At 39.3% G+C, this 25879-nt stretch overlaps 1 protein-coding gene across 2 annotated transcripts in view; it reads right to left on the bottom strand.

Moving 5' to 3' along the window:
- ccdc62 (coiled-coil domain containing 62) overlaps positions 1 to 25879 on the bottom strand; it is a 48657-nt gene that overhangs the window by 19833 nt on the left and 2945 nt on the right. For both annotated transcript variants that reach the window (XM_048556524.2, XM_048556525.2), the window contains exons 2-8: positions 13447 to 13540; positions 12611 to 12651; positions 9577 to 9735; positions 5107 to 5299; positions 3610 to 3776; positions 3411 to 3512; positions 2056 to 2227 (exon numbers count right to left, since the gene is read on the bottom strand). In XM_048556524.2, coding sequence (XP_048412481.1) covers positions 2056 to 2227; positions 3411 to 3512; positions 3610 to 3776; positions 5107 to 5299; positions 9577 to 9735; positions 12611 to 12651; positions 13447 to 13540 — 928 coding nt within the window. The remainder of the gene's footprint in view (positions 1 to 2055; positions 2228 to 3410; positions 3513 to 3609; positions 3777 to 5106; positions 5300 to 9576; positions 9736 to 12610; positions 12652 to 13446; positions 13541 to 25879) is intronic.

The raw sequence follows: 25879 nt of genomic DNA, 5'->3' as shown, positions 1-25879 counted from the left end.
TACAAGAATTGCGCTTGATTGAAACCATCTGGAATTCTATGATCCAATGTTTGAAGGTATGTTTATGAAAGCAACTGAGGCAGCTGCTTGAAACAATACATTGTAACAGCACTATCTCTAAAATCATTTTTCAGCTGGCTGAACATTTAAATCCTAACAACCATCATAACAAAATTAACACCAAATATGCCAACTACACTTGTACACTTATGTCACCATCCATGGCTCTGTGATACCTTCCTGCTGCAACGAATTATAATTCATACATTTCAGAATGACGTTTAAAATTGTTAAACACAAGAGAAGCAGGCATTTGATAAGGGAGGCCGGTAATAATTATTTTTTAAGTGTAGTTCAAGTGGGCCTAGATGCTTATTCCACAGAAATTTAAAACTATAGTAAAGCAGTTCTGTTTTTTGCAACTTTAATTTGAGGCAATTAATTGGTGTGCAATATCAGTGAGCATCATAATTTTACAAACACCAAATGGATGCTGAAAATCAGAAGCAAAACAAAAAAATTGCTTGAAGAGCTCAGCAGGTCTGGCAGCATCTGCAGAGAGAAATCACAGCTAACGTTTCGGGTTCTGCAACCCTTCTCCAAAACATAAAACCATTTCTGTTTTGGCTTTTGATCATAATTTTATATTGCACCAAGTCCAGAGGATAATACTCCTTCTATTTCTAGTTTTTGCATCCCTATCATCACCAGGGCCTTAAGCTGCTCTTTCTTCCCCCTCAATGGGGGTGGGTCAATTAGTCGGTTGGATGTAGAGTAATGCCAGAGCGGGTTCGACTCCCACACACATGAAGGACTTGTCTTCCCAAACTACTCCACCACCTGAGGCACGGTGATGCTCAGGTTAAACCACCACCAGTTGTCAGTCTCTGATGAGGGAGTCCACTAGCACTGCAGCAACTTTACCTATACTTTCTACGCACATTGATTAGGTGTGCATGTGCTTGTTTCTCCCCACCTGGTGGACTAAACCCACTACAATTAACAATTCTGTTGATAATTGGTAGTTGACATCAAATCCCAGAGATTTGAGTTAACACATTAGTTTAGTGTCACAATATTAGAGGTGCCACTCCAAGTGATGAACAAGAAGGATTCCATCACATCATTTCAAGGAAAGGACATTTCCCCGGTTGTGTCCAGGCCAATATCTATTCCTGAATCAGCAAAGGCAGATGATCTCTTTCTAAAAGCCCTGCTGGGCATATTTGGATTGCAGTGCTTCTTACTTTGCTATAGTCATGGTATCTCGAAAGTTTTTAATTAGCCTGAAAACTCTGGCACACGCTCAGCCCACAAAAAATTAATTACCAGACAATTTTCACTTCTTCTTCCTTTCTAAATTTTTCTTTTTTCCCCAGCCTACAGACATCTTTCCCTCTTTTTGTGTCTCCCACCTCCCAATTCAAGTACCCCTTTTCTCACCAGTTCTTCTACCCACAACAAGCAGGTTCACGATGGCTTGTCCAATAACTTTGCATGTCTCAGAGGAGGTTCATATGAACTGAAGTCATTGGCCGTGTCCATGGTTATCTAACAGTTTGGTTGAAGTCCTGCACATCAGGCAGCATTAGAGGAGCAGGAAAGTCAATGTTTCGGATTCACACCCTTCATCAATTCTTGCTTTCTCTTGGGTGAAGTCCTACACTGATCATATCTTATCTTGGGTCAGGCAGAGCCAGCAGTTGCATAATCACTTTCCTTTGCTGGTTTCTTAATTACCTTTTTCTCTTTGTTCCTTTGTTTTCTCATTTCAACCTCTCTACGTTTCACTTCCCACACACTCCTATTCCACTTCTTTCTCCTCTCCCTTCATTAGTTTCCAAAGCAGTTATCCACACTGCCTCAGTATCTAATCAGCCACGTTGGTCAGTATGTGTGTGTGTGCGGATATTGAATCAGACTCAGGTGCTATCCAGAATCATGCTTGAAGAATAGCCATTTTCCAATGAAGCAGTAAATGTAACAAGCAAATTGCAATTGTTCACAGTTTAAAAAAAAAATTCAATATATCAAAAACAGTAACCCAGAGCTAACCTTTAAGTTTGCAGATTTCATGTCTTAGTTTCTTCGAATGTTGTTTGCAATCATGCACTTCTTTTCTGGTGTTGGTTTCATTTATCCTGGCTTCTCGTAGTGCACCCTCTAAGGTTTTAAACCGAGCTGTAAGATCCATGATGTGATTGGTGGCTTCAACCATATCTTTGTCCTAGACATAAGGTAACAAACCCATAGATATTGTGATGTCAGACGTCCAAACTAAAATTTGACATAGACATATCTTCATACAGACTTCTTTATCCCCTAATACAGAGAGCGCAATTTTGATACAACAAATACACCTGGGCTGGAATCACAAACCACAAGTGAATGGATAGCAACGTCATGTATTTATACTGCTTTCACAAAAAAAATAACCAAAATACTTGAACTATACTGAAAGAGAGACTATTACTGAATATATGACTGAATGTATGCCCCTTCTAGAAATCATAACTAAGTATTTAAAACTAGGCTAACAACTAATTTAAGACAAACAGTTGAGCTTGTAAAGCGTCTGATTTACACTTTCTAGGACTGATACATATTCACAGGCAGGGAGCCACTCACTGTAAGTAAAAGGAATACAATGAAATAAACAAAACATTAATCACTGGAGAAACTCAGCAGGACTGGCATCATCTGTGGAGAGAAAATAGAGTTAATGCTTGACTCCAGTCATCCTCCTTCACAATTTGAAACATGTAAAGGTTGTGCTATGATACGGTGGTAATTATGCTGATGACTGTGTGGGGTGGGAAAGCAGTGACCAGACAGGTGAAGTCAGAGTCCAGACAGGGTCGACGAAAAGGGGGAGACAGACAAGGGGATTGTCAAGAAAGAAGAGAGGTTTTGCTGAAAGCAGCCCTTTCCATGACAGAGTTGTGAGGGTCAGGAATAGGCAAGGATGGTGGTATTCAAGCTCTGAAATTGTTAAACTCAATGTTGAGTCCTGAAGGCTACAAGTGTACGTAAGCAGAAGATGAAGTTCGGTTGATCAGCATTGACTTATCGTCCTTTTCTTTCTGCAGTATAAATTACTGTGAGTGTTTCAAATTTGGCATTCTAGTGCTTATCCTGTGTGCAAGACAAAGTATTTCGGCAACATGTTTCTCAACATCATTCAAGTTCTGTTGCACCAATTCACCAAGGCACATGCTAAAACGGAATTGGATGCAAGAGGTGATGATTGTTGTATTCCCTCATTGTTTATGGTTAATTATCAAACAGGGTTTTAATGTCAGACAGGGAAAGCACCAGTATTATAGTATAAATAGAAATGTTAGGATCAAAGAATATTTGCTAACAATTTACTAAGCATTTGCTCATGTTCTGGACCATAATTTTAATACCTTTAATTCCAACATCGTGGTGAGCTCCTGTTCACGTGCCTGTAACTGTCCCACCTGGGCAGAAAGCTCTAAATTGGAGGAATTGAGGGTTTTGTTCCTGTCCTGGTTGAAGTAAGCAGAACACAACAACACAGTTAAAAGGACACTGATGAAACAGGAATGTCAATCTGATCTGTGGTTTTATTACTGGCAGTCTTACCTCCAATTCTTCACAGTTATTAGCAGCTTCTGCTGCTTTTTCAGACATTTCCTTTAGCCGTTGCTGGGTACTGGTCAGTGTTTTTAGACAATCAGCTTGCTGAGATTCCAAAATCTTTTGTTGCGCGCCTAATGATCTAATGATCTCATTCCTGTTTCGCAATTCATCTATTAAAACACAAAGTTGGCAACAATTTATGTAAGACATATAGCAGGACTTTAAAAAACCATTTATCCATTCTCCTTTGCACATTTCTAAACTGTAGAAAATGGTTCCTACTGAGCCAATAAAAATGTTGTTCATCCAGATGTGTATTGGAAAGAATAGTTTATAACAATTGCACTACACATCCTCAATCCAATTTCTCTTAAAAGCAGCAAACTCTGCTGGGTTGGTGATAAATAACATCACTGTTCCTCACCTAAGAAATGACCTAACAATCTGTGATTAATTAATCAGAATGTATTATACACAAGGAAATTTTTTGGCAGGCATAAAGTCTATGACCCCTGAAATGTTTAATTATAGGATTATTTCTCTTCCTTTCATGTTTGAAAGCACAAACTAACGCTGGACTACTACAAGATCACATCACTAATTTTCTTTTGTATATCACTGATTTTTATTTGACGCACTGCTAATCCAAAAATCTAGTACTGAACAAGCAGAAATTTCCTTCAAATATATGTCAATAATGACTTCAGCATTTCCACAAACTCTGTTTTCAAACCACCAACTCCATACCTTTCTCTTACACCTGTGGCAGGACTAAACCATTCACAACTTACGGTCTGTGACTGAGTCTGACATGAACTTCTATTGCAAACTTACTCCATCAGTAAGATTCATTATTTCCACCACATAACAGTGCCTGACTCCACCCCTTGGTTATTGAAATTGCTATACATCGCCTGCCACCTTCCATACTTGCAAACTTAAACTCATTTAAACTTACAGTATCTGTATCCTCTCTTGCACCAAGTACTTTCACGAATTGCCTCAATGTTCAATGAGCAATACTGGTTTCCAGTCCATATGCTATGAGCTTACAATTATTGTCTTTGTTTTTAAATTCCTCTTTGAATTTGTCTCACTTTTTGTAATTGGTCCACCATTGGCAGCTATGCATTCAGCTTCCTGGACTCTAAACTCTGCAACTTCCGACTCATCTGTCCTCATGAGCATCAGTGTCCATTTATGTTTGAAACTGCTCAGTTATGCAGAATGTTTTACCTAAAATTAAAGTACTGTGTAATCAGAAGTTGTTGCTTTGCAATGAATCTGCTACTTTTTATGAAGCATGTGACTTAAAACATTTCTATTGGCAAAAAAATGGTTCCAATAAAAACAGTTTGCTAATTTATCCAGAAGAGAATTCAACCATATAGAATGAAGCAAGGAGTTTTCTTTCAGGACTAAGGTGAGAAACCATTGGAACTGAGGTTTTGTGCGTTAGCCACCTAGACATTGTATAATTTTTTTCAAAACAATACTAACGTTCCAATTTAGCACATCTCTCTTCCAAGCTAAGTATCCTCAGTCGATCCTCCTCCCATGCCAGAAGTTGCTTTTGGTGTGCTGCCACCATTTCATTTAACTCTTTGTCCCGGTCTTTCAGTTCTGCAACAAGCAGTTGTAACTCATTGCGCTGCTTCTGAATGGTGGCATTCTCCAAATCTGCATTTGCATTCTGGGACAAAAAGGTAACAACATGAGAAATTTTGTCCTAGGTTTGTTTGATTATCTTACTTCATAAACAGGATAACACTGATTTTGATAAACAGTTAAATAAATAATAATGACAACAGTTTCAATAATGGCAACTACCAACAAGGGCAACTCTAGTTACCAATCCAGGAAGAATATTTGACATCTGAATCTTTTACTTTACAACATGATTACTCTGATGCATATAAAATGTTGCAAATGGTTATGTCGGTTTGGAGAGTAAACTTAATAGAATTTGCAAAATTGATAGTAAGTTCCAAGGACAAAGTAAAGATTTAAATAACTTGTAAAATGCAATTCAGTTTTCTTTCCCATACTAATACGTTAGAAGTAATGATTGGAAAGTGTTTACAATATTTCTCACATAGGTCTTCATTCTACTTGGATAAGGTGAAATAGAGCAACCACAAAAAGCCATTTTTCATTTAATACTTCCAGGTTCGATTCTGTTAATATAGGAAAAAGGGTGGATTATTTAGCCCCGTAAGCCTTACCTTTCATTGGTTTACATCATGACTAATTTATACCTCAATTCCATTTGTCTCTGATCCATAAATTTCATTCACATACCTAATTAGGATTTGTCAATCACTATCCAGAAAATTGCAAGATTCACAATGCTACCACACTTTTGTGACAAAGTGTATCCTGATTTCACTCCAAGTGCTGGCCTACTTATCATCTCCACAAGAATATGGGTGTCTGTTAATTATCACTAAGATGTATCCCATCTGCACTGCTTTCTTTTTGCTGAGAAGCAGCTCCAGTATCTAGTATTTCAAACCCTTTCTTTGAAAAACAACCATTCAGCCAACCATTTGGCTCTATCCCCGTCTGTTCCACCATGGAATCCTGGGAGTACTCCAGAGATTACCCTCAAGGTTTTGCTTCTTATTGTAGAATTTAGTTTCTTGCTATCCCATTGTACAATTCCAAACGGACTCAAAACCAGGTCTTCAGCCTGCTCACACGCCTATTCCGGAATTCAATTCACTATGCCCCAAACCCTGGCACATGAAAAGTTAATTATTATTGAGCATTCTGCAACAAGTCCTCCGCATCATAGTTTCCCCACAATGACACTCACCTATTTAACCACCTGTTTCATTTCCACCAGGATAATAATTTATCTGTCTTGAGCCATACAGTCATTCCTGGGTTTCCTCCCATGTGTCACATTTCTGATTGCATCACAGGTATCTAAATGCCTAAGTAGAGAGTTTAAGTTCTGCTGATGATCTACATACTTTTCACTTTCCGCCTGTCTGCTGATAACCACTCAGCCTCCCCTGGCAGCTTCTCAACTCCTGGGAGGCAAGTAACATTTGCTCCATAAAACTGTCCTGTCTAAAGGTAGAGAGTTCTTTTTTCCCTGTTAATTCACACCTCCCCTCCTATTAAAATCCTTGTCTTTTGCTCTTCCTCCCAGCTGTTTCCTTGCCTCTGCACTTTCTTTATAATGGTTACAACTTGAACTTCTTCCAGTTCTGACATCTATTTCTCCACAGATGCCACCAGACTGCTGAGTGTCTCCAGCATTTTCCACTGCATTCACAGCACTTTGCTTTCATTTCATTGGTTTTATTGGTCAATTGATTTTCAGATTTTGATCGATTTTGGCTAAAATATGTCGGGTTAAAATTATTGAATTACTTCCATCATTGTGATTTTTACTTGAAAAAACAAATTTTGCAGGAGTTCAGAAAGTCAAGCTTGTTTGTGCATGTTTAGATTATAACATTATTTGGTCTCAAAGTTTCTGGAACTGAGAGCTGATAATGACACAGCAAAAGCAATGGAGCATTTATTATTATTAACAGTATCAACACCCTTTTAATAATTGTTATTGTCACCACTGATTGTTGATGACTGCCTCGATTACCTGGAAAATCAAAAATTGTGGAGAGTCTCATATCTTTCAAACTATTGCTGAGCAACAGGACAAAGCATATATGACTTTAACCAATGACACTTAAGGATCGAGAAATATACCTAAAGAGCTTAGAAGAGGATTGTGGATGAGAGTGGATTAAATTAAAGTCAATTCAGGATTAGGAAGAGAAGTAATGGGAGGAAAAGAAATTGTGGAATGAAAGAAAAAAAACGACAAAAAAAAGACAAAGACACTGTTAAAATTATACACTTCATAATTTGAAAGATATGAGACTCTCCACAATTTTTGATTTTCCAGGTAATAGAGGCAGTCATCAACAATCAGTGGTGACAATAACAATTATTAAAAGGGTGTTGATACTGTTAATTACTAGACTTAACTTTCTTGAGTAAGTTTAATTAACAATAAAATGTGCAAAATGAAAATCAGTGAGGTTAAGCACAAAATGACATCCTCACACAGCAAATAGCACTGCACAGCAAATCAGACATCAATTCATAGCAATTTGCAATTCATTGGTTGTCTCTTCCACATCAAATGTTTATGGTCAGTCTGTGTATTCAGAGTAAAAAGTGTCATTCAGGAACTATTACTGAAAAATATGACGCAGTAGTTTTGAAGTTTTTTAGAGAAAACCTGAAAGAGGTCAGATAAAAAAGTAAATTTAATTCTTTCTGGCTCCTATTGCCTCTTACTTGTTGGTAATGTATCATTTCGGGGGCAGACGGGAAACACAAGCCAATAATGGTCTACTGAATTTGTGCTACGATAAAAGGTAATATCTGATTTACCTACTAATAATTTTAAATTGTGGTGCTAAATTTTGCAAGTTCAATTACAGGGATGAACTGGTGTCAAAGCTTAACTTTACAGCTCAATTTTGCGTACTTTATCAAAAAAATCCTAACTATGATTTAATTTCATTAGCACTTCACATACGCACTAGGTATTAAATCACATTTTTCTAATAAAGCTAAAACATAAGATTCAACAACACTTGTCTTTCTCCTAGGCATGCTACAGTCCCTGTGCTCCCTTTGTATTAGTATTTTGACAGTAATGGATGTTTGCACTCTAGGCTGTCTATCAATGTCTGGCAGATATGGGGGCGATGGCCTAGTGGCATTGTCACTAGACAATTAATCCAAAGACCCAGATAATGTTGTGGGGACCTGGGTTTAAGTCCCACCATGGCAGATGGTAGAATTTGGATTTAATACAACAAAAAACAATTAAGAATCTAATGATGACCACAAAACTTGGGGAAAGCCCATCTGTTTTATTCAGTAATATCCTTTAGAGAAGAAAACTGTCATCCTTGTCTGGTCTGGCCTACATGTGACTCCAAACAGCAATGTGGTTGACTTTTAATGGCCTTCTACGCAACTAGAGAAGGGTAATAAACGCTAATCAGCAATGTCCACATCCCAGTGAAGAAGTAAAAATGGGGAGTCAGCTCAGAGTTTAGTTTGGAAAAAGGTTTCTCATTAGGTTCACTATATTTTCCTTATATTTGTGTTTAATTTCTGATTCATCTGCATCTTGGCTATTTTTTTCCTCATGTTTTTGGTTGGTGTAAGGTATGCATCCAAAAGGGTAAATTATGCATTATTATATACTGGGTCCCGTGGCTTATTTCTGGAAGTTTTAAATTTTATCATAATATCCCGAATACATAGGAATTCCCTTTCAATTTAATGTTAATTTAGAACTGGGTGATACCCAAGGGGTCACGGTATATTGATGTCCAACATGACTATGAAAAGGGAAACAGGTTTTTTTTCTACAGAATAAAATCCTAAATGAGTGGCAGCACAGCAGGAAACCACAAAGAGGACACAAGAATAGAGCTGCCAATAGAAGTTGCTTGCTAAGGATAAGATAGGCTAAGGTCAGATCATTTGAATCTCAAGCCACCTTAGACCTCTGACAACAAAGAAAACTATTTAACCATTATTTACTATCATTCAACATTACCCAATTACATTAGAAGTTATTAAAGGACCCGACCCAGAGATAGGTGAAGGGAGTTTACCATTTCAGTATCTGAATCTATTTCCAGTCACTAAATTTATCTGGGGTCCAGGAAAACAGAAGATCAAAGCTGTGGCGTCTAATTCTGGAGTATTTGGTCCAGTGGGTATTCACATCAATAGGAAGGAGTGCGGCAACTCACAAATCCCACCTAGCCTATTGTCCTAGGTACGGAGTTGAAAATCAGACTTTGACCTGCTAACAACCTAACGTATAACCTATTGGATAAAACAGATAGAAAGACTGGTGTTCCTCATCTGGAACAAAAAGAGAAAAGAGAGGCTAGCTTAGCCAAAGCCCAACTTACTCACATTTTTCGCAGAAGCATTCAGTATAGGAACTGGCTGAATAGCTTTTGTTGGACAGGTTTTATATCTTCCTGCATTTGTTGCAGCAAAATCTTGCATTTTCCCAAAGTTCATCTTTGAATCCCCTATAGATTTTGAACAGCTAACATTCTCTAGTGAAGGCTGAGAAGATAATCAAAAATAAAATATTACTTTTATAAAGTTAACAATTAGCACAGAAATTCCCATTCATTTAAAATTTAAAGCATTAGCATGAAGCACAAATGGGTCAATGTTGGAATTAATAGACAGTGAACCCTCCTGCTGGAATGTAGAAAGGACAGTAAATTTAATTACAATGGACATTGTGTTATTTATTGGATTTGAGGTATTAATGTAAATTGAGATTTAAAAAGCAGATAAATAAAAAATGCGAACAGTTCAATATTTATCTAAACTTTTTACACAACCAACTCCCAATCTCAGCAATGCTGCTGCTTAGAGATCGAATATAAATCCCAAAGGAGGCAACCAAGAAAGTATGGGATGTAGACACCCAACCATTCTTAAAATCTGGCCTTATGTGCACAAACATTCCCAACAGCCAAATAGCCTACAACTGTTCCAATATTTTACGTTCCTACAGGCAGGTCTGAAGCCAGTCTGCAACTGGGAATTTGGCAACAGAAGGTCAGAATAAAAGTCTCATGGGGAGTTGTCCCTCACGGTTTTTAAGACGATGAGTTGAATGGAGTTCCACCACAGTGAAGGTGTCAAACAAAAATGTGGGTGTGGAGGTCAGCAGGAAAATCATGCAGATTCGATGAAAAATGCATGGGAGAATTCAACTTTAATCTAGCACAGGCTGGGGCTGTGGTAATTGAATGATTTCTGTTCTCACCAATTTCATATTTCAACACTCACCCTGGCATTTTTAGCTAATCATTACCTTTCACCATGCTCTGGCTGTTAGGTTGCATGCAGTGCTTTACTGCCCAAGGACGCTGAAATAACGTCAGGGCATTACTGACATCAGGAGGTCATGATTCTGCATTCTAGGCACACTTGACTAGAAAGTCAACAATAATAAAATATCAGCAATGAAGGGTCATCATGGATGACTGAGTTGACAAGGGTCTAAACTTGATCCTTCTCAGTCACCATGTAAGAGGAGAAATAGGCGGTGGGTGGGTGATTTAGAATCATGGCCACTGAATGGAAATCACTTAGGGAGATAGGAAAAATGCAGGTAAGAAGGCTTCATTCACCAGCTGTTTCAAAGACACTTAGTGTAGGTCAGTTGGCTTTCCAATCTTACGAGTAGACAAATCCTCAAAAAGGAAAAACGCACCACATAAGTCTTAACAATTAAATGGTATGCTAATCACACTTTTGCAACTTCTATTAATTTTCTTCCTTAATGATGTAAACGAGAATAACATTTCCTACCAAATGAGAACAGCATGGTGATTGGTGGAGGCATTGTCTAGGAGAATGTACAAGTAGCAACGGGTGGTGTTTGCAACTAACAGGGTGCTGCTGTAAAACCAAAGAGACATTCTGCCTATCACACTAAACAGTAGTGTGGTGTATAATTTTCACTTCTCATGCGGCAGGCCATGCTGCATAAAGACTTCAATTGTTAAGACAAAACGTGTGTCTTTTCAGTTATTTGCAATAGACAAGGTATTGACTACACCCAACCAGCCCACGGCTGCAAACCTCAAAACATGTCAATCATTACACATGATTCTGCAACTGGACTCTGTTTGCTGAAAAATTCTTTTCTAAACAGTCTGTTCTTTCATGGGATGAGTATCACTGTCTAAGCCAACACTTATTGTCCTTAATCATCCAGAAGTGACCATATTGCTTTCATCTAAAACGACTCAAGTTAACGATGACAAATTTCCTTCCCTAAAGAACATAGGTAAAGCAGATGAGTTTCTATGACAATTAAGTGATTACATGGCCACCATTGACGGATTGCTTTATTTATCGTCACGTGTACTGAAATACAGTAAAAAGCTTTGTTTACGAGTGGTAAAGTCAGATTACAGTAAGCAAAGGATGTACAGATCAAAAAAGACATTGCGAAAGGGCATGTGCTAGGCAAGATCAACATTAGCAAGATCAATCATTATCTGAGGCTTGAGAGTCCAATCATCAGTCTGATAATGGCTGGAAAGAAGCTGTTCCTGAACCGCTTGAGCATGTCTTCAGGTTTCTGTATCTTTTGCCCGATGGAAGAGGTTGTAGCAGACCATTACTGAGGTGCAAAGGGTCTTTGATGTTGGCAGCCTTTCCATGGCAGCGAACTCTAAATGAGTCCACTGTTGGAAGGTTGGCTTCCACAATGGTATACGCTGTGCGCACCACCTTCTGCAGTTTCTGTACTGAGCTGTTATGCACCTGGACAGTATGCTTTCATGGTGCATCTGTAGACGTTAGTGAGGGACCTTATGGATATGCCAAATTTCCTGAGTTGCCTGAGGAAGAAAAGGCATCGTTGTGCCTTCTTGACTGTCGCATCTGTGTGGGAAGTCCAGGACAGATTGTCGGTCATCGTCACTCCTATCAACTTGACGCTTTTCACCCTCTCAACCTCAGTTCTATTGATGTAGAGGGGGTTATGTTCTCCTCCTTTCTTTCTGCAGTCAATGATCAGTTCTTTAATTTTGCTAAACAACTTTACATGCCAGATTTTTACAGATTTCAAATTTCATTACCAGTTATGGGATTTAAACTTATGTCTGGTGAACATTACTAGTCCAGTCACATTATCACTGCACTACCTCCCTCGTACGAATGCTGAGAATTACACTGACAACTAATTTGAGCTCGTTCTGTAGCTATTGCGCATTCTAAAAGCCACGTAAATAGAAAGGACCTTGTTTACTGTAGAAAGCAAGAACAAGTACATACTTTACACCAGTTTCAAAATAGGTGTCAGCCATTCTCGGGTTCATTCCTCAAGACAATGTCTTCTCCAATTCAATTTAAGCAAAGCCTGGAAGTTAACTGTCAATTATCATTTAACTAGTGATTTCTTCCTTACCTTAGATTTTGGAGGACTATGCCACTGTTCAAGGTGAGTTTCTAAAAGACAGTAAAATCACAATCCATTAACACCAGCAGGAATCACTTCTTGGTAAAATCTACTGTGATAACAAACTTCAGAGCTTTAATAACTGTTCATGGATTGAAAGAAGCAGCAATAACCGTTTGGAATAAACTGTTAAGGGATAAGGCCAAGCCATTATACAGGGAGTGAAAGCAAAAGGAGTTGTTGAAGCTACAAGAATAAAACTGTTCTAGTACCTGCTGGATTACTAACTGCCTGATGCCACAAGAACAAATGATTGCCCTGTTAAAGGATTTAAGAGTTAATTGCAGAAAAGCTATGTCTTCAAATGGACAATCAATGTCACTGTAACAAGGATCAGGAGAACTACTTTTGATAAAGAGGCAAGCTGCAGACTCGATAGTTCCAGAGCTGTAACCAATATTTTGAACGCAAAAATCTAAACAATAATCAATAATGTCATAAAATTGTATAAAAATACAACTCCAGGACTTTTCAGCAGCAGAACTTCGAAGAACAACAGTGTACAAGGATTGAACCCTGGACAGATCAAGAGACAGACTCTGTTGGTGCGAATTCCACCGGTAATAGCTGAGTCAGGCTGTGAGGCTTAACTTGCTTACTTGAAGGGTCTTCTTTGGTTGTTACATGCATTAAAGTTCAAGTAATTATTTCGTTTTAGATTATCTGTGAGATGTCTTAGTAAGTGACCAAATTAAAGGTAGCTTGAGGTAATTTACCCAACACTACTCAATGTTATAGAAAATCTTATTGTGTTAGGGATCTGTTGTAAAATGCAAGCACAATACCTGACGCAGAGCTTGATGCGTTTACAGGATTCCTGGGATTAATAAGAGGGAAGTCTCCAGAAGGTTGGTTCCCTTCCATTTCAACACCTGGTACCTAAATTTGAATGAAACAAAACATAATGCTGCTTTAAATGTTATGATAATGGACAAGCAAGAGAATCAGTTCTCATTTCCTTTGTGTAAATATGAAATTCAAAACTAAAATCCAGAGCTACGTATTAAGGCCTAATAGTGTTATAGTTTTCATGTATGCACCAATTTCAAGATTAAGCTTTTGTGTATAGAGTGTTCGTTGTATAAAACAAAAGAACTTACCAAATCCAAAGTAAAACTAGCATGTCAGGGGAAATAAGAATGGGAGACTTTGAAAAACAGCAGAAATAATTAGCAATTTTTAACCTGCCAAATAGACAGCTGTTTGGGTGGGGGCAGCTGCAGGGCTTTAATCAATATGGCTTTAACAGACAGTTCATGAGTTTCCTAAGCGACATTGAACTTCTTGGGTCTACCAGCATGGCAGACACGCATTGAACAATGAATCTGCAAGCTGTGAAGCCTTAAATCATAAAAATTCCAAGATGAGTGGCCAGTCTATGAAAGATTTGTGCTGGCTAGATTTGACTTGAAAGCCTAAGTTCATGTTTTGAGTATCATTTAAGTGGAAACAGTGGTTTTGCTGCTGAACCAATAAGCCATTGGGCCTGACTAACGCTCTGGGAACATAAGCTCAAATCTCAAAAGTGGATGGAGTTTTGCAAGTCAGTGATAGCTGTCAGGGTTAACAGTCCACCAGCTGGTACTGTTTCCCTGCTGGTGCTTTTCTTGTTGATCCTGGTGCTGTTAACACTTTTGGTTTTGATAACTGCTGTAAATCAGAAACAAACACAAATTGCTGGAAAAGCTCAACCAGTCTGACAGCATCTGTGAAGAGAAACTAGAGTTAATGTTTCATATGTCCAATGACACTTCCGCAGAACTGGATCCTTTTGAGGAAGGGTCATTGGACATATGAAATGTTAACTCCGATTTCTCTTCACAGATGCTGCCAGACCTGTTCAGCTTTACCAGCAATTTCTTGATGTTGATATCTGCTTTCCTATTGCCCACCATCACTTATACAGTATTAGCCTGCACCTCCGATGAGGAACAACAGGCACAGTCATAAAGTGTTGCAGCACCAGGAGCATCTAGAAAAGCACAGGAGCAGAGCATCAACAGCAGCATCTCCACACACTCCTGTTACTCTGCATTTTGAGACGAAGAACAGAAAATCTCAGCTTGAAAGTGGGAACATCAGCAGAATTTCCTGAACTCCACAGAGTAACTTTCACAGCAGATCAAAGTTAACATCTGGAGTCTCCTGGAATAAGACCTCTTTCCAAGAGGGCAAGACTTCCAGTTCCTTCCAGAGATCTGCTATTAGGTGGAGTCTCTCAAGTGCACCTCCCAAATCACTAAGCCTGAAACTTATGTTCACATTGGCACAGTGATGTCAGTCCAACACAAGAGAGTAATAAAAACAGAAAATGCTGGAAATACTCAACAGGTCCAGTAGTACCAGCAGAGAAAGTAACAAACTACTATTTCAGCTCAATGACTTTTCATCAGAATATCAATCGCAAGCATTGAACAAAAACAAGAGTTGCTGGAAAGGTTCAGCAGGTCTGGCAGCATCTGTTAAGAAGAAATCAGTGAACATTTTGGGTCCCATTGACCATCGATCTGAGGAATGGTCACTGGACCCAAAACTTTAACTGAGTTTTTTCTTCACAGATGCTGCCAGGCCTGCTGAGCTTTTCCAGTGACTTCCGCTTTTGTTCCTGATTTACAGCGTCTGAAGTTCTTTCGGTTTTTAATCGCAAGCATGGTCCAAAGTCTCCAGTCAAGTTCAGAACCCCTGTTTTCAACCATGATCAGAGAAAAAGCTACCCATTTAATTTCCTCCAATTTTCATGGTTGATCTTCCAGTAGAGGATTCTGCAGAACTCACTCATCGCAGGAAAACTCAGTCCATAAGGCACTCCAACTTTTAATAACGCAACATGGCATATTCAGTAAGAGCTGAAATGTCCCGATGTATTAGTGAATAAATGTACAAATGAATGAGTAATTGTACAACTAATTATGTGGGTAACCTACACGAGATAAATAGTTAAGGATGTGCAATAGGTGAGGTAAACAAGGGGTAGAGTGGGTAATTATATTGGGTCACGAGTGAATGTCAGGTTGCTGGTAGGAGCTAGTCAGGTTGGGGAGTCAGTTGAATAGTAACCCAGGAGTTCAACTAGGATTTTTCTGCCTAGTATCTCTGGGATAACAATCAGGTAATTAAGGTGAAACTGATTAAAGATTCCCGACTCTAGTTCAGAGTCAGAAACCTTTAGAGAGAGTCCAAGCGAGCAGGGGAATTGCCCAGTGGAAGCATAACACCATTGAGTCATTATGTCGGAATTCTGTGGAATCCCAACACACTGCCGACTAATCGTGAGACTAGAAGATCCGGGCCAGGAATTTGGTTTCTCTCTCCACAGATGCTATCTGATTTGCTGTGTACTTCTAGCATTTTCAGGTTTTACTTCAGATCTCCAGTTTCTGCATTGCTCTATATCTGAATTAGACATGCGATGGGGTGGAAGGAACAGTTTTGCTACAGTTCTAGTTTTCCACAGGAACGGAGAGATCTACAAATCAAGGCACTCTCAGAGCAGTCTTCATCAACCACAAGAATTTTCAATCCCTCAATGTTGAGATAGTCTGATACCATTACAAGGTGGTCAGGAACACCTTTGCTAAATATCCAGAGAATCGTAACCACTCATTCTGTAGTAGTTACATCCTGGGTGACAAAGCCTACCATTTAGAAGTCTGACTGCACTGAGGATCCCTCTCCCAGTGAACCAGAGGAGATGAATCAGTAACCACTCAACCATAGAGCTATCAGAGAACAAACCATTCAGTGATTCAAGCTAGGCTCAGGCACATTGACAGATCTGGAGGTGCACTTCAGTACATTTCACTGAAGGCTTCAGCACAGTACGCACTGCAGTGTCCTTCCCAACACTGTGCTGCAGAGAGGAGTTGCACTGCAGAAAGAGCAGAACAAGTGGCATCTTCAAAGGAGGCAGATCCAGATATGGCTACTTCATCCAGCTGCTGGAATTTCCCCCCTCCCCGACTCTCTACAATGGCCTCATCCAGGCACACTGGACTTTACCTGTATCTGTTAGGGCCTCTGATGATGCCACTAAGAACTCTATCCTCACCATTCACCCCCAAAATACAACTCATTCCAACAGACAACCATCCAACCATCTCTGTAATCCTCAAACAATTTGATCATACCGTTCACCTGAAAACTGCTGACCAAAGTGAATTCAGGATACAGTCAAATAGGGGCGAGGAGAAGAAGTTCAAATACATTGTTTCATTCATTGAAATTAGAATCTGTGAAGCACAATATCATTACACATTGTCAAGTAAATCCCCAAGTGTAACTACAAAGTCTTTCTCATCCACTTCCTCTTACTCTTACATTCTTTATTCTTTACTCATTCACAGGATGAGGGTGCTGCTGGCCAGGCAACATTAAATGCCCATCACTAATTGCCCAGAGGGCAATTGCTGGGAGTTTGGAGTCACATGTAGGCTATACCAGTTAAAGATGGCAGTTTCCACCCCTGAAGGACTTTAGTGAACTGGATTCTCTTCCCCCCCCACAGTCAACAATAGATTCATGGTTATCATTAGTCTCTTAATTCCAGATTTTAAAAAAAATTGAATTCAAATTCTACCATCTGCCATGGCAGGATTTGAACCCAGGTACTGAGAACATTATCTGGGTTTCTGTATTGAGAATCCATCAATAATACCACTAGGCCATCACCTCCCCTGACATGGTAATAACCTGTAATTTCACTGAAGCTAAAGGCAGATGCTCCTTCTACTCCTCCGACAGATGAGATGCGCCTGGCAGAAAGCTTTGAGGTTTTGTACTCCTGCACCAAAGACTGCCACATGTGTCCATGCCCAAATGTAATTTAACAACTAAAATCATGAAATACGATGAGTTATAATCTTGCCTGGTCTCTTTCCCCATTTAGGTAAATGGTTTTAATGGTAAAAACATATTGATCATTCAGGAGAAGTACTCTGCAGCTTGGTACATGGAAATTGTACATCCAGCCCATGTTATGAATAGATAGCATCATGTAGCAGGGGAGTCAGAGATAAAATGGGTACTGACAATGATAAATTTCACTGAGCAGAAATAGATTATTGTATGTAAACAAAAACAAAAATGACAGGTACTCACCATTGTACACAAATTGCAGACTGGTGAACTTGGAAATAAATTCCCTAAAGTGAAAAACCTGTGTAGGTTATCCTATAAATTTGTCTGCAAGCATCCAATATAGTTTGAACAACGGTAATGTGAGTTTAATTTGACTGTATGATATAGGGATATTTTACAAATAATGATGAAGTGATGTTTTATGACTTCGGCTATGATGGCATAGTAGTACCAGGCAGCCAATCAGCTCACAGATATCATGCTGGGCTGTAACAGACTAGCAATCACCACTAACTTTTCTGATCAACTGAACCACTGATGCAACTAAAATAAATTATACATGCTCTGGTAAATCTGAAGAGTACTGCACAGCAAGACAACTACCCAGCATGCTCTCAAACCTTAAATATTAAACTCAAGCATCAGCTTCTCTGCCTGAGATTAGTTCTCAATGTGTTACCACTTGACTGCACCCTCAAAATTAAACCATTTATTTGTATACATCACCAGTAAAATACTGGGTCTATAAGCAATTGACTTTATTCTAACTTGGGTTACTTATTAACACCAAATTATTGAATTGAAAGCACACTGGTTTGCCAGAACATACAAGGCCAAGTGAATAGTCATTGTCTTTCAAATACTGTATTAGCTACAGGTGACAAAGCTTTCATTTAAACATCACACAACATTCACCAAATATACCAAATGGAAGAAGGGAACAGAAAATGGAAATAATTAATCACAATTGAAAAAAAATGATAGATATTGGAATATAAATATTGAATTCTAGTGTTGAAAAGCCAAGAACAGAGATGTGTGAGAGATGAAGTGAAAAGTACATTGTTAGGAAACAGTACAGAAAAGGTTGTTCCAGAACACAAATTTGAGCAGTAGAACAAGACACAGATGCAAACTAATTAATGTTAGCATTAGGACTGATATCAGGTGGACTCTTCATGTACGGAATGGTCAACATTTGGAATAGTCTTTCAGGCAGAGTAGCAGATGTGAAAACACTGGAATTGTTTAAGAAATAACTATGTAGAGCAATGTGAATGTGCACAGTCGTTATGGATGGATGAATTAAGATGATCCAATTGGCCTATCACTCAGAAGACTGCATTGTGATCCCTATTCCGCCTTTCAATATAGAGATAGTGAAATTCATTGAAAGGTGCTTTTATAGAAACACCGACTGAATAAAACACGGAAGGAGATTATTCAGTCCATTGACAGGTGCTGGCTCTCTGCAAGAGCAATTCAATTGATCATACTTCTGGCTCTTTCTCTGTATCCCTGCAATTTTTTTTACTTCAAGTATTTATGCAATCCTGTTCTGAAAGGCCCACTGAATCTACTCCAGGTAGTAAAGGCTGGAGGTCTAGCCCCTCACGTCCTGGTTCTCTTTATCTTGCTGCAGTTCAGAGTTTCTTCCCTGGCAATGAGTGCATATTAAGGATAGAACAAAAACATTTGTGGAGGGTTGCTATGACACATGATTGTAAAATTACAATGAAAGGTGAGGAGGGAAAGGATGAATGTTGGCTGTTCAGATGAAGTTCTGAGGAAGTTCCTTGGAGAAAGGAATGTGTGGAACTGTCAAGTGTTGTGCTAAGAAGTGCTGTATAAGAGAATGCCCGGAATGTCAAGAGTTCTGGATGCCACCCAAACATATGATGCCAACTCACCTATCCAAAGCTAATGGGAGTCATTACATCTGTTGTGAAACTGCACCCAAAATTCCCATGTACACATCCTTCTGCATTCAGCCCCCTCAATATCCAGCAACAGTTGCCTATTTTGTATGTGTGACATGTCTCTGTCAAGTACAGGAAGCACCTCATCCCTTCTTACTTTCATCCCCTCCCGCATTATTTGTGTGCGCACGCGCGTGGTCTTTCTATTTCTTCCTATATACTTGCCTCAGTTAGACTTCAAGGCAAGATTTCCTGCAGCCATTAGCTTCTATTGGGGTCCTTTTAAATGGACAGCCTTCATTTGTGGGCTGTGGGCCATAATCATGTCTGCAGCCTTAAAGTGATTTGGAAGCTTAGTTGCATGGCTGAGTTTCAAAGCCAGAGAAAAGCTCACCAAAAGAACATAATATTTACCAACCTACTATCAGCTGCAGGGTGTAGGCCCATTATAAAATTCACCTGAGATACAAATAACTAATACAATTTCTTTCTTATTTTCAAGACATAAATTGATTTTTTTCTCCTCATGGGAAAAAAAATGAATAAGCAAATCAGGGAAAAACAACTGAGTATTTATCAAGGTGTAGAGCTGGATGAACACAGCAGTATCAGAGGAGCAGGCAAGTTGACATTTCAGGTCTAGACTCTTTTTCAGAAATGAGAAGGGTCCAGACCTGAAACATCAGTTTTACTGCTCCTCTGATGCTGCTTGACCTGCTGTGTTCATCCAGCTCGGTCCTTGTTATCTCAGATTCTGCAGCATCGGCAGTTCCTACTATCTGAGTATTTATCAAGCAGCTTCAATGTGATAAAGGTACCAAGGCTCCTCCCAAGAGTATAATAAGCAATACATTGCAGATTAAAACCACTTATATAACAGAAGATCACATGGCCCTAGGAGCCCACTCCATCATTCAACACAATCATGGCTGATCTTGTGCTTCAGCTCCACTTTCCTGCCTGCGCCTACATCCCCAGATTCTCCGAGAGATCAAGAATCTCTATACTGGCATCTTAAACATATTCATCAATGGTGCATTCACAACCCATTGACAACAGAATCCCAAATACCTATAACCCTTTGCATGAAGAAATTTCTCTTCTTCCTGGTCCTAAATAATAGTCCCATAATCCTGAGACTGCACACCCGTGTTTTTGATTACCCTGGAGAGGAAGCAACAGCTCTGTATTCACCATGTCAATAACCCTTTCAAAATCTTGTAATGTTTGAACAAGATCACTTTTCCTTCATGAAAACCCCAAAAAATAGGCCAAGTTTAATCAGCCTCCCTGCACAGGGACTTCCTTTTCATCCCAGGAGCCAAACTAAAGAACTATCAACATCTTTTCTCCCCCAGCACTCTATATCCCACCACACCTCACACTCACATCAAGCCCCCCAAATTCAAAACATTAGCTTGCTCTCTCTCCATGGATGCCGTCTGATCCAATGTGATCTCCAACATTCATGGTTTCCGGTACAGATTCCTGCATATGCAGCAACTTGCTCCTCCAAACTACAGAATCTTCACTGTACTCCCTCCAATACAATTACATCCTTCTTCAAATACCCAGACTCTTACCACCACTCTTGGTCTCACCTTGATTATGGTTGATCAGAGACTGTGAGAAGCAAAGGTGGATATTACGTTTTAAAATTTTTTCAAAAAAGATGATAAGAACTAGGAGCAAAAGTAGGCAATTCAGCGCCTCGAACCTGCTCCGCCATTTAACACAATCATAGCTGATCACATCACGGCTTCAAGTTCACTTTCCTGACAGTTCCCCACAACACCTTACTAATTAAAAATCTTATCTCCTCAAATTCATTCAGTGTTCCTGCCTCCACTGCACTCTGGAGTAGTGAATTCCACAGATTCACGATCCTTTCAGAGAAGTAATTGCTCTTCATCTGTTTTAGATCTTGCATCCCTTAGCAAAAAACTATGTCCTTTCGTTCTAGATGGTCCCTTAAGGAGAAATATCTGTTCTATGTCGACTCTGTCGATCCCCCTTAGTATTTTAAATACTACAATGATATTGCATCTTATCCTCCTAAACATGAACATGATCAACAAATGCCTAAACTACTCAATCTCTCCCTATACAACAAACCTTTCACCTCTGGAAATTAATCAAATAAATCTCGTCTCAACTGCTTCCAATGAAATTACATCCTTCCTCAAGTAAAGGGACAAAAAACTGTACGCAGTGCCAGATGCAATCTGATCAATGCCTAGTACAATTCCAATGCTTACCTACTTTTATTCTCCATTCTTTTGTCAATGAATGCTAACATTCCATTTGCTCTCCTTATTATCTGCATACTAGTTTTCTGGAATTAATGAATGAGAAAACAGAGATCCCACTGTACAGAATCATTTTGAAGTTTATGCTGCATTTAGGTAATAAATTACCCTTTTATTCTTCTGACCAAAATGGATAACTTTCCACATATCTATAGTAAACTCTCTCAGCCAAGCTTTGTCCTATTCACCTAACCTAACCATATTCATTTGTAAATTTCTTAATTGAAACTTTCTTTCCCACTTATTTTAATGTAATCTGCAAACTTGGCTTCATTACATTGTATCCCTGTATCCAAGTTATTACAGGTTGTAAACAGTCAGAGCCCAAGGACCAAATCCTGTGGCATCGCACCAGTCACTGTCTGCCAACCAGAGAAAGACCCATTTATCCTGACTCTCTGCCTTCTATTAGTTCTATCCAAGTTAATATGTTACCCCTCTATCCAATCCTCTATCCAAGTTAATATGTTACCCCTAACCCTGTGATCTTACCTAGTGTATTAACCTTTTGTGCAGTACAATATCAATTTTTTTATTCATTTGTGGGATGTTGGCATTCATTACTGATCCTAATTAACTAAATATCCAAGGACAGATGTTGTATCGAAAGGATAGGCAGATGGGCAGAGGGGGTGCTGGGCTGAATTGTAATAGTATAAAAATGAAACTAAATTGATATCAAGAAGTAATATAGAGGCACAAAGGAGTGAATCTGTGTGGGTTAGAATTGAGGAACCACAAAGCAAAAAAGAACCTGGTGGGAGTTGTTACAGACTTCCTAGCAGTAGTCAGGATGTGGGAAATAAAATAAATCAGGAAATAGAAAAGGCATATACAAAAGACAACATTACAACAAATCAGAGTATTTATTACAATAATCAAGGGAGACACCAAAATGTGAGTGGACAGGGAAAATCAGGTTGGCAGTGGATCTCAAGAAAAGGAATTTGTGGAATGTCTATAACATTTTCTTTAAACAGTTTGTGATACAGCCCACCAGGGAACCGGCAATACTGGATTTGGTGATCTATCATGAGGCAGACTTGATGAGGGAGCTTAAGGTGACAGAATTCACCCTGCAGAAGCTGGTATCAGATGTACTGTATTGCAATTGAGTAAAGGTAACTACAAAGGCCTGAACGAAGAACCGCCACAGTTGATTGGAAGGACAGCCTAGCAGGAAAGATGGCGGAGCAGTATTGGCAAGGGTTTCTGGGGGTAATTTGGGAAGCACAGCAAAAATTCATCCAAGGAAGCAGCAGCATACTAAGGGAAGGATGAGGTTTACGAGGAATGACGGGGACAGCATAAAAGCAAGAAAACCCATACAATGTGGTGAAGATCATTGGGAAGCCAGAGAATTGGGAAACCTTTAAATACCCGCAGAGGGCAACTAAAAAGGCAAGAAGGGGAGAGAAACTGAAATATGAGAGTAAGCTAGCTAATAATATAAATGAAGATTGCAAGAGTTATTTTAGATATCTAAAAGGTAAGAGAGAGGTGAGCATAGACATTGGACAAATGGAAAATGAGGGCAGAGAAGTAGTAATTGCGGAACAACGAAATGGCATAAGAACTGAATAGGTGCCTTGCATCAGTTTTCATCGTGGAAGACACCAGCAGCATACCAAAACTTCACGAGAGTCGGGGGAAGAAGTGAGTCGAGTGGCCATCAATAAGAAGTTGCTGGGAAAGCTGAAAGTTTTGAAGATCAGGTGGACTACACCAAAGAGATCTGAAGGAGATAACGGAGGTCATTGGAAAGGCACTGGTAATGATCTTAGAGGAATCACTGGAATCAGGGAGTGTCACAAAGAACTGGAAAGTGGCTAATGTAACAACCCTATTTAAGAAGGGAGAGAGGAAGAAGACAGGGATCTATAGGCCTGTTAGCCTGATCTTAGCCATTGGTAAGATTCTAAAAGTTCATTATCAAGGTTGAGATTGTGGAGTACTTAGAAATGCATGGTAAAATAGGACTCACTCAGCACAGCATCATCGAGGGGAGGTCATGCCTGACAGATCTGTTAGAATTCTTTAAGGGGGTAACAAGCAAGTTAGACAAAAGAAAGCCAGTAGAAGTGATCTGTTTGGATTTTCAGAACACCATTGAAAAGGTGCCAATAGGAGGGTATTAAATAAGAAAGGAGCCCATCGTTTTAGGGCAAGGTACTGGCATGGATAGAGGATTGGCTGATTGATAGAAAGCAGAGAGTAAGGGCAAAGGGGTCTTTTTCAGGAAGACAGCCAGTGACTTGTGGAGTTCCACAGGAGTCTGTGGTGGGACCACAACTATTCATGTTTTCCATTAATGATGTAGTCAAAAGGAGCTGAGGGCACTGCTGCCAAATTTGCAGATGACACAAAAGATATGTAGAGGGATAAGGTAGCGTTGAGGAAGCACAGAGGCTGCAGAAGAACTTGGACAGGTTAGGAGAGGAGAGGAGAGAAAGTGGCAGATGGAATACAATGTGGGAAGGTGTGAAGTTATGCACTTTAGTAGGAAAATAGGGGCATAGACTGCTTTGAAACTAGGAAAGGCTTCGGAAATCTGAAGGGACTTCAGAGTCCTTCAGATGGCTAATCTGTGGAACTCCCTGCCACAGAAAGCTGTGAAGGCCAAGTCATTGAGAGTCTTTAGTACGGAGAAAGAGAGATTCTTGATTAGCAATGGAATCAAGAGTTGTGAAGAGAAGACAGGAGAATTGGGTTGAGAAACATATCAGCCATGATTGAATGACAGAGCAAACTCAAGAGGCTAAATAGCCAAATTCTGCTGACATCTTCTGGTTTAATTATCCAGGCAGCAGTTAAAAGTCACTGCTGTACATCTGGCGTCAGATGTAGACCAGGTAAGGAGGCAGATTTTTCACATCAGTGAGCCAAAAGGGTCTTTACACAGGTTATATTGGTTACAGGTTTTCCATTAACTTTTAATTCCAGATTTTACTGAATTCATCATCTGACATGGTCAAATTCAAACATTAAACAGGAGTTCTGAATGACTAATCAAATGACATTACCACTCTGTAATAGCTTTTACTGGAGATTTTATTGAACTCAAATTTCACCATCTCCCAAGGCCAGATTGAAACCCATGTTCCCAGATCATTAGATTGGGGTTCTGGATTACTTGTCAAATGTCACTGTCGCTATGCCCACCACTTCCTCCTACCTTCTAACTATACACAGGACAAGAATTAGCATGAGTTTTCACAGTGAAACATCTCCCAGTAGGCTGTCATGTGAGCTTACATCTCTGACTATATCTATTTTTATATTCAATATTCATTTTTTGCATGATGGAAACCAAAATCACAGGTTCCAAATATGATGTCACTGAAATTTTGCAGCAAGACTTGTTTATTGCAAGGGGATTGGAATACAGCTATTAAGGTTAAAATGTTGTTTACTTTCCTTACAGTGTAAAGCTTTTCTTCATGCTTCTTATACCAACCAACTTAAATCACGATCCTCTGAATCTGCCAAGAAAAGCAATTTATCTCCATCTACTTCACTTACACCACCTCACAGCTGCGCATCTCAAGGTAAAGTCAGGTGCGATAGTGTTATTCATTTAGCATTATAGCCATACTCTCTACCTCCATGTGTAGAACCCACCTTGGTAAATAACTGGCCTCCAACTCCTCTTACCATCTTTTTAATATTGAAACTTTTATAAATGAGTTTCAAATTCCCCTTTGCATTATAGCTGCCAGTCTCTTTACATTCTATCTCTTTGCTGCTCTTACAGAATGGATAATCAGAGTCTTTTTCCCAGGTTAAAAATGTTCTGAAGAAGGGTCACTAGACCCGAAACATTAACTCTGCTTTCTCTGCACAAATGCTGAGTTTTTCCAGCAACTTCTGTTTTTGTTTTAGGTATGTTAATTACTAGGCAATGCACATTTAAGGTAAAAGAAGAAAGCTTAAAGAAGATGTGTGCAGTTTTTTTATAACACAGATGTCTAGAATGCACTGCCAGAAGTGGTAGAAGATGATAAAATAGCAATATTAAATCTTTACAGCTGCACTATTTTTCACTTTCCCTCTGAACCTTCTATGTTCAGCCCGGCTGTCACTGTTATTATTAATCTTAGACCACATTGTACAGCTTCTTCGTGCTTCCTACA

Source organism: Stegostoma tigrinum, chromosome 26 (genome assembly GCF_030684315.1).
Source record: "Stegostoma tigrinum isolate sSteTig4 chromosome 26, sSteTig4.hap1, whole genome shotgun sequence".
Taxonomy (NCBI): domain Eukaryota; kingdom Metazoa; phylum Chordata; class Chondrichthyes; order Orectolobiformes; family Stegostomatidae; genus Stegostoma; species Stegostoma tigrinum.
The sequence above is the reverse complement of the archived record's forward strand: the minus strand, read 5'-3'. Positions and strand labels throughout refer to the sequence as shown.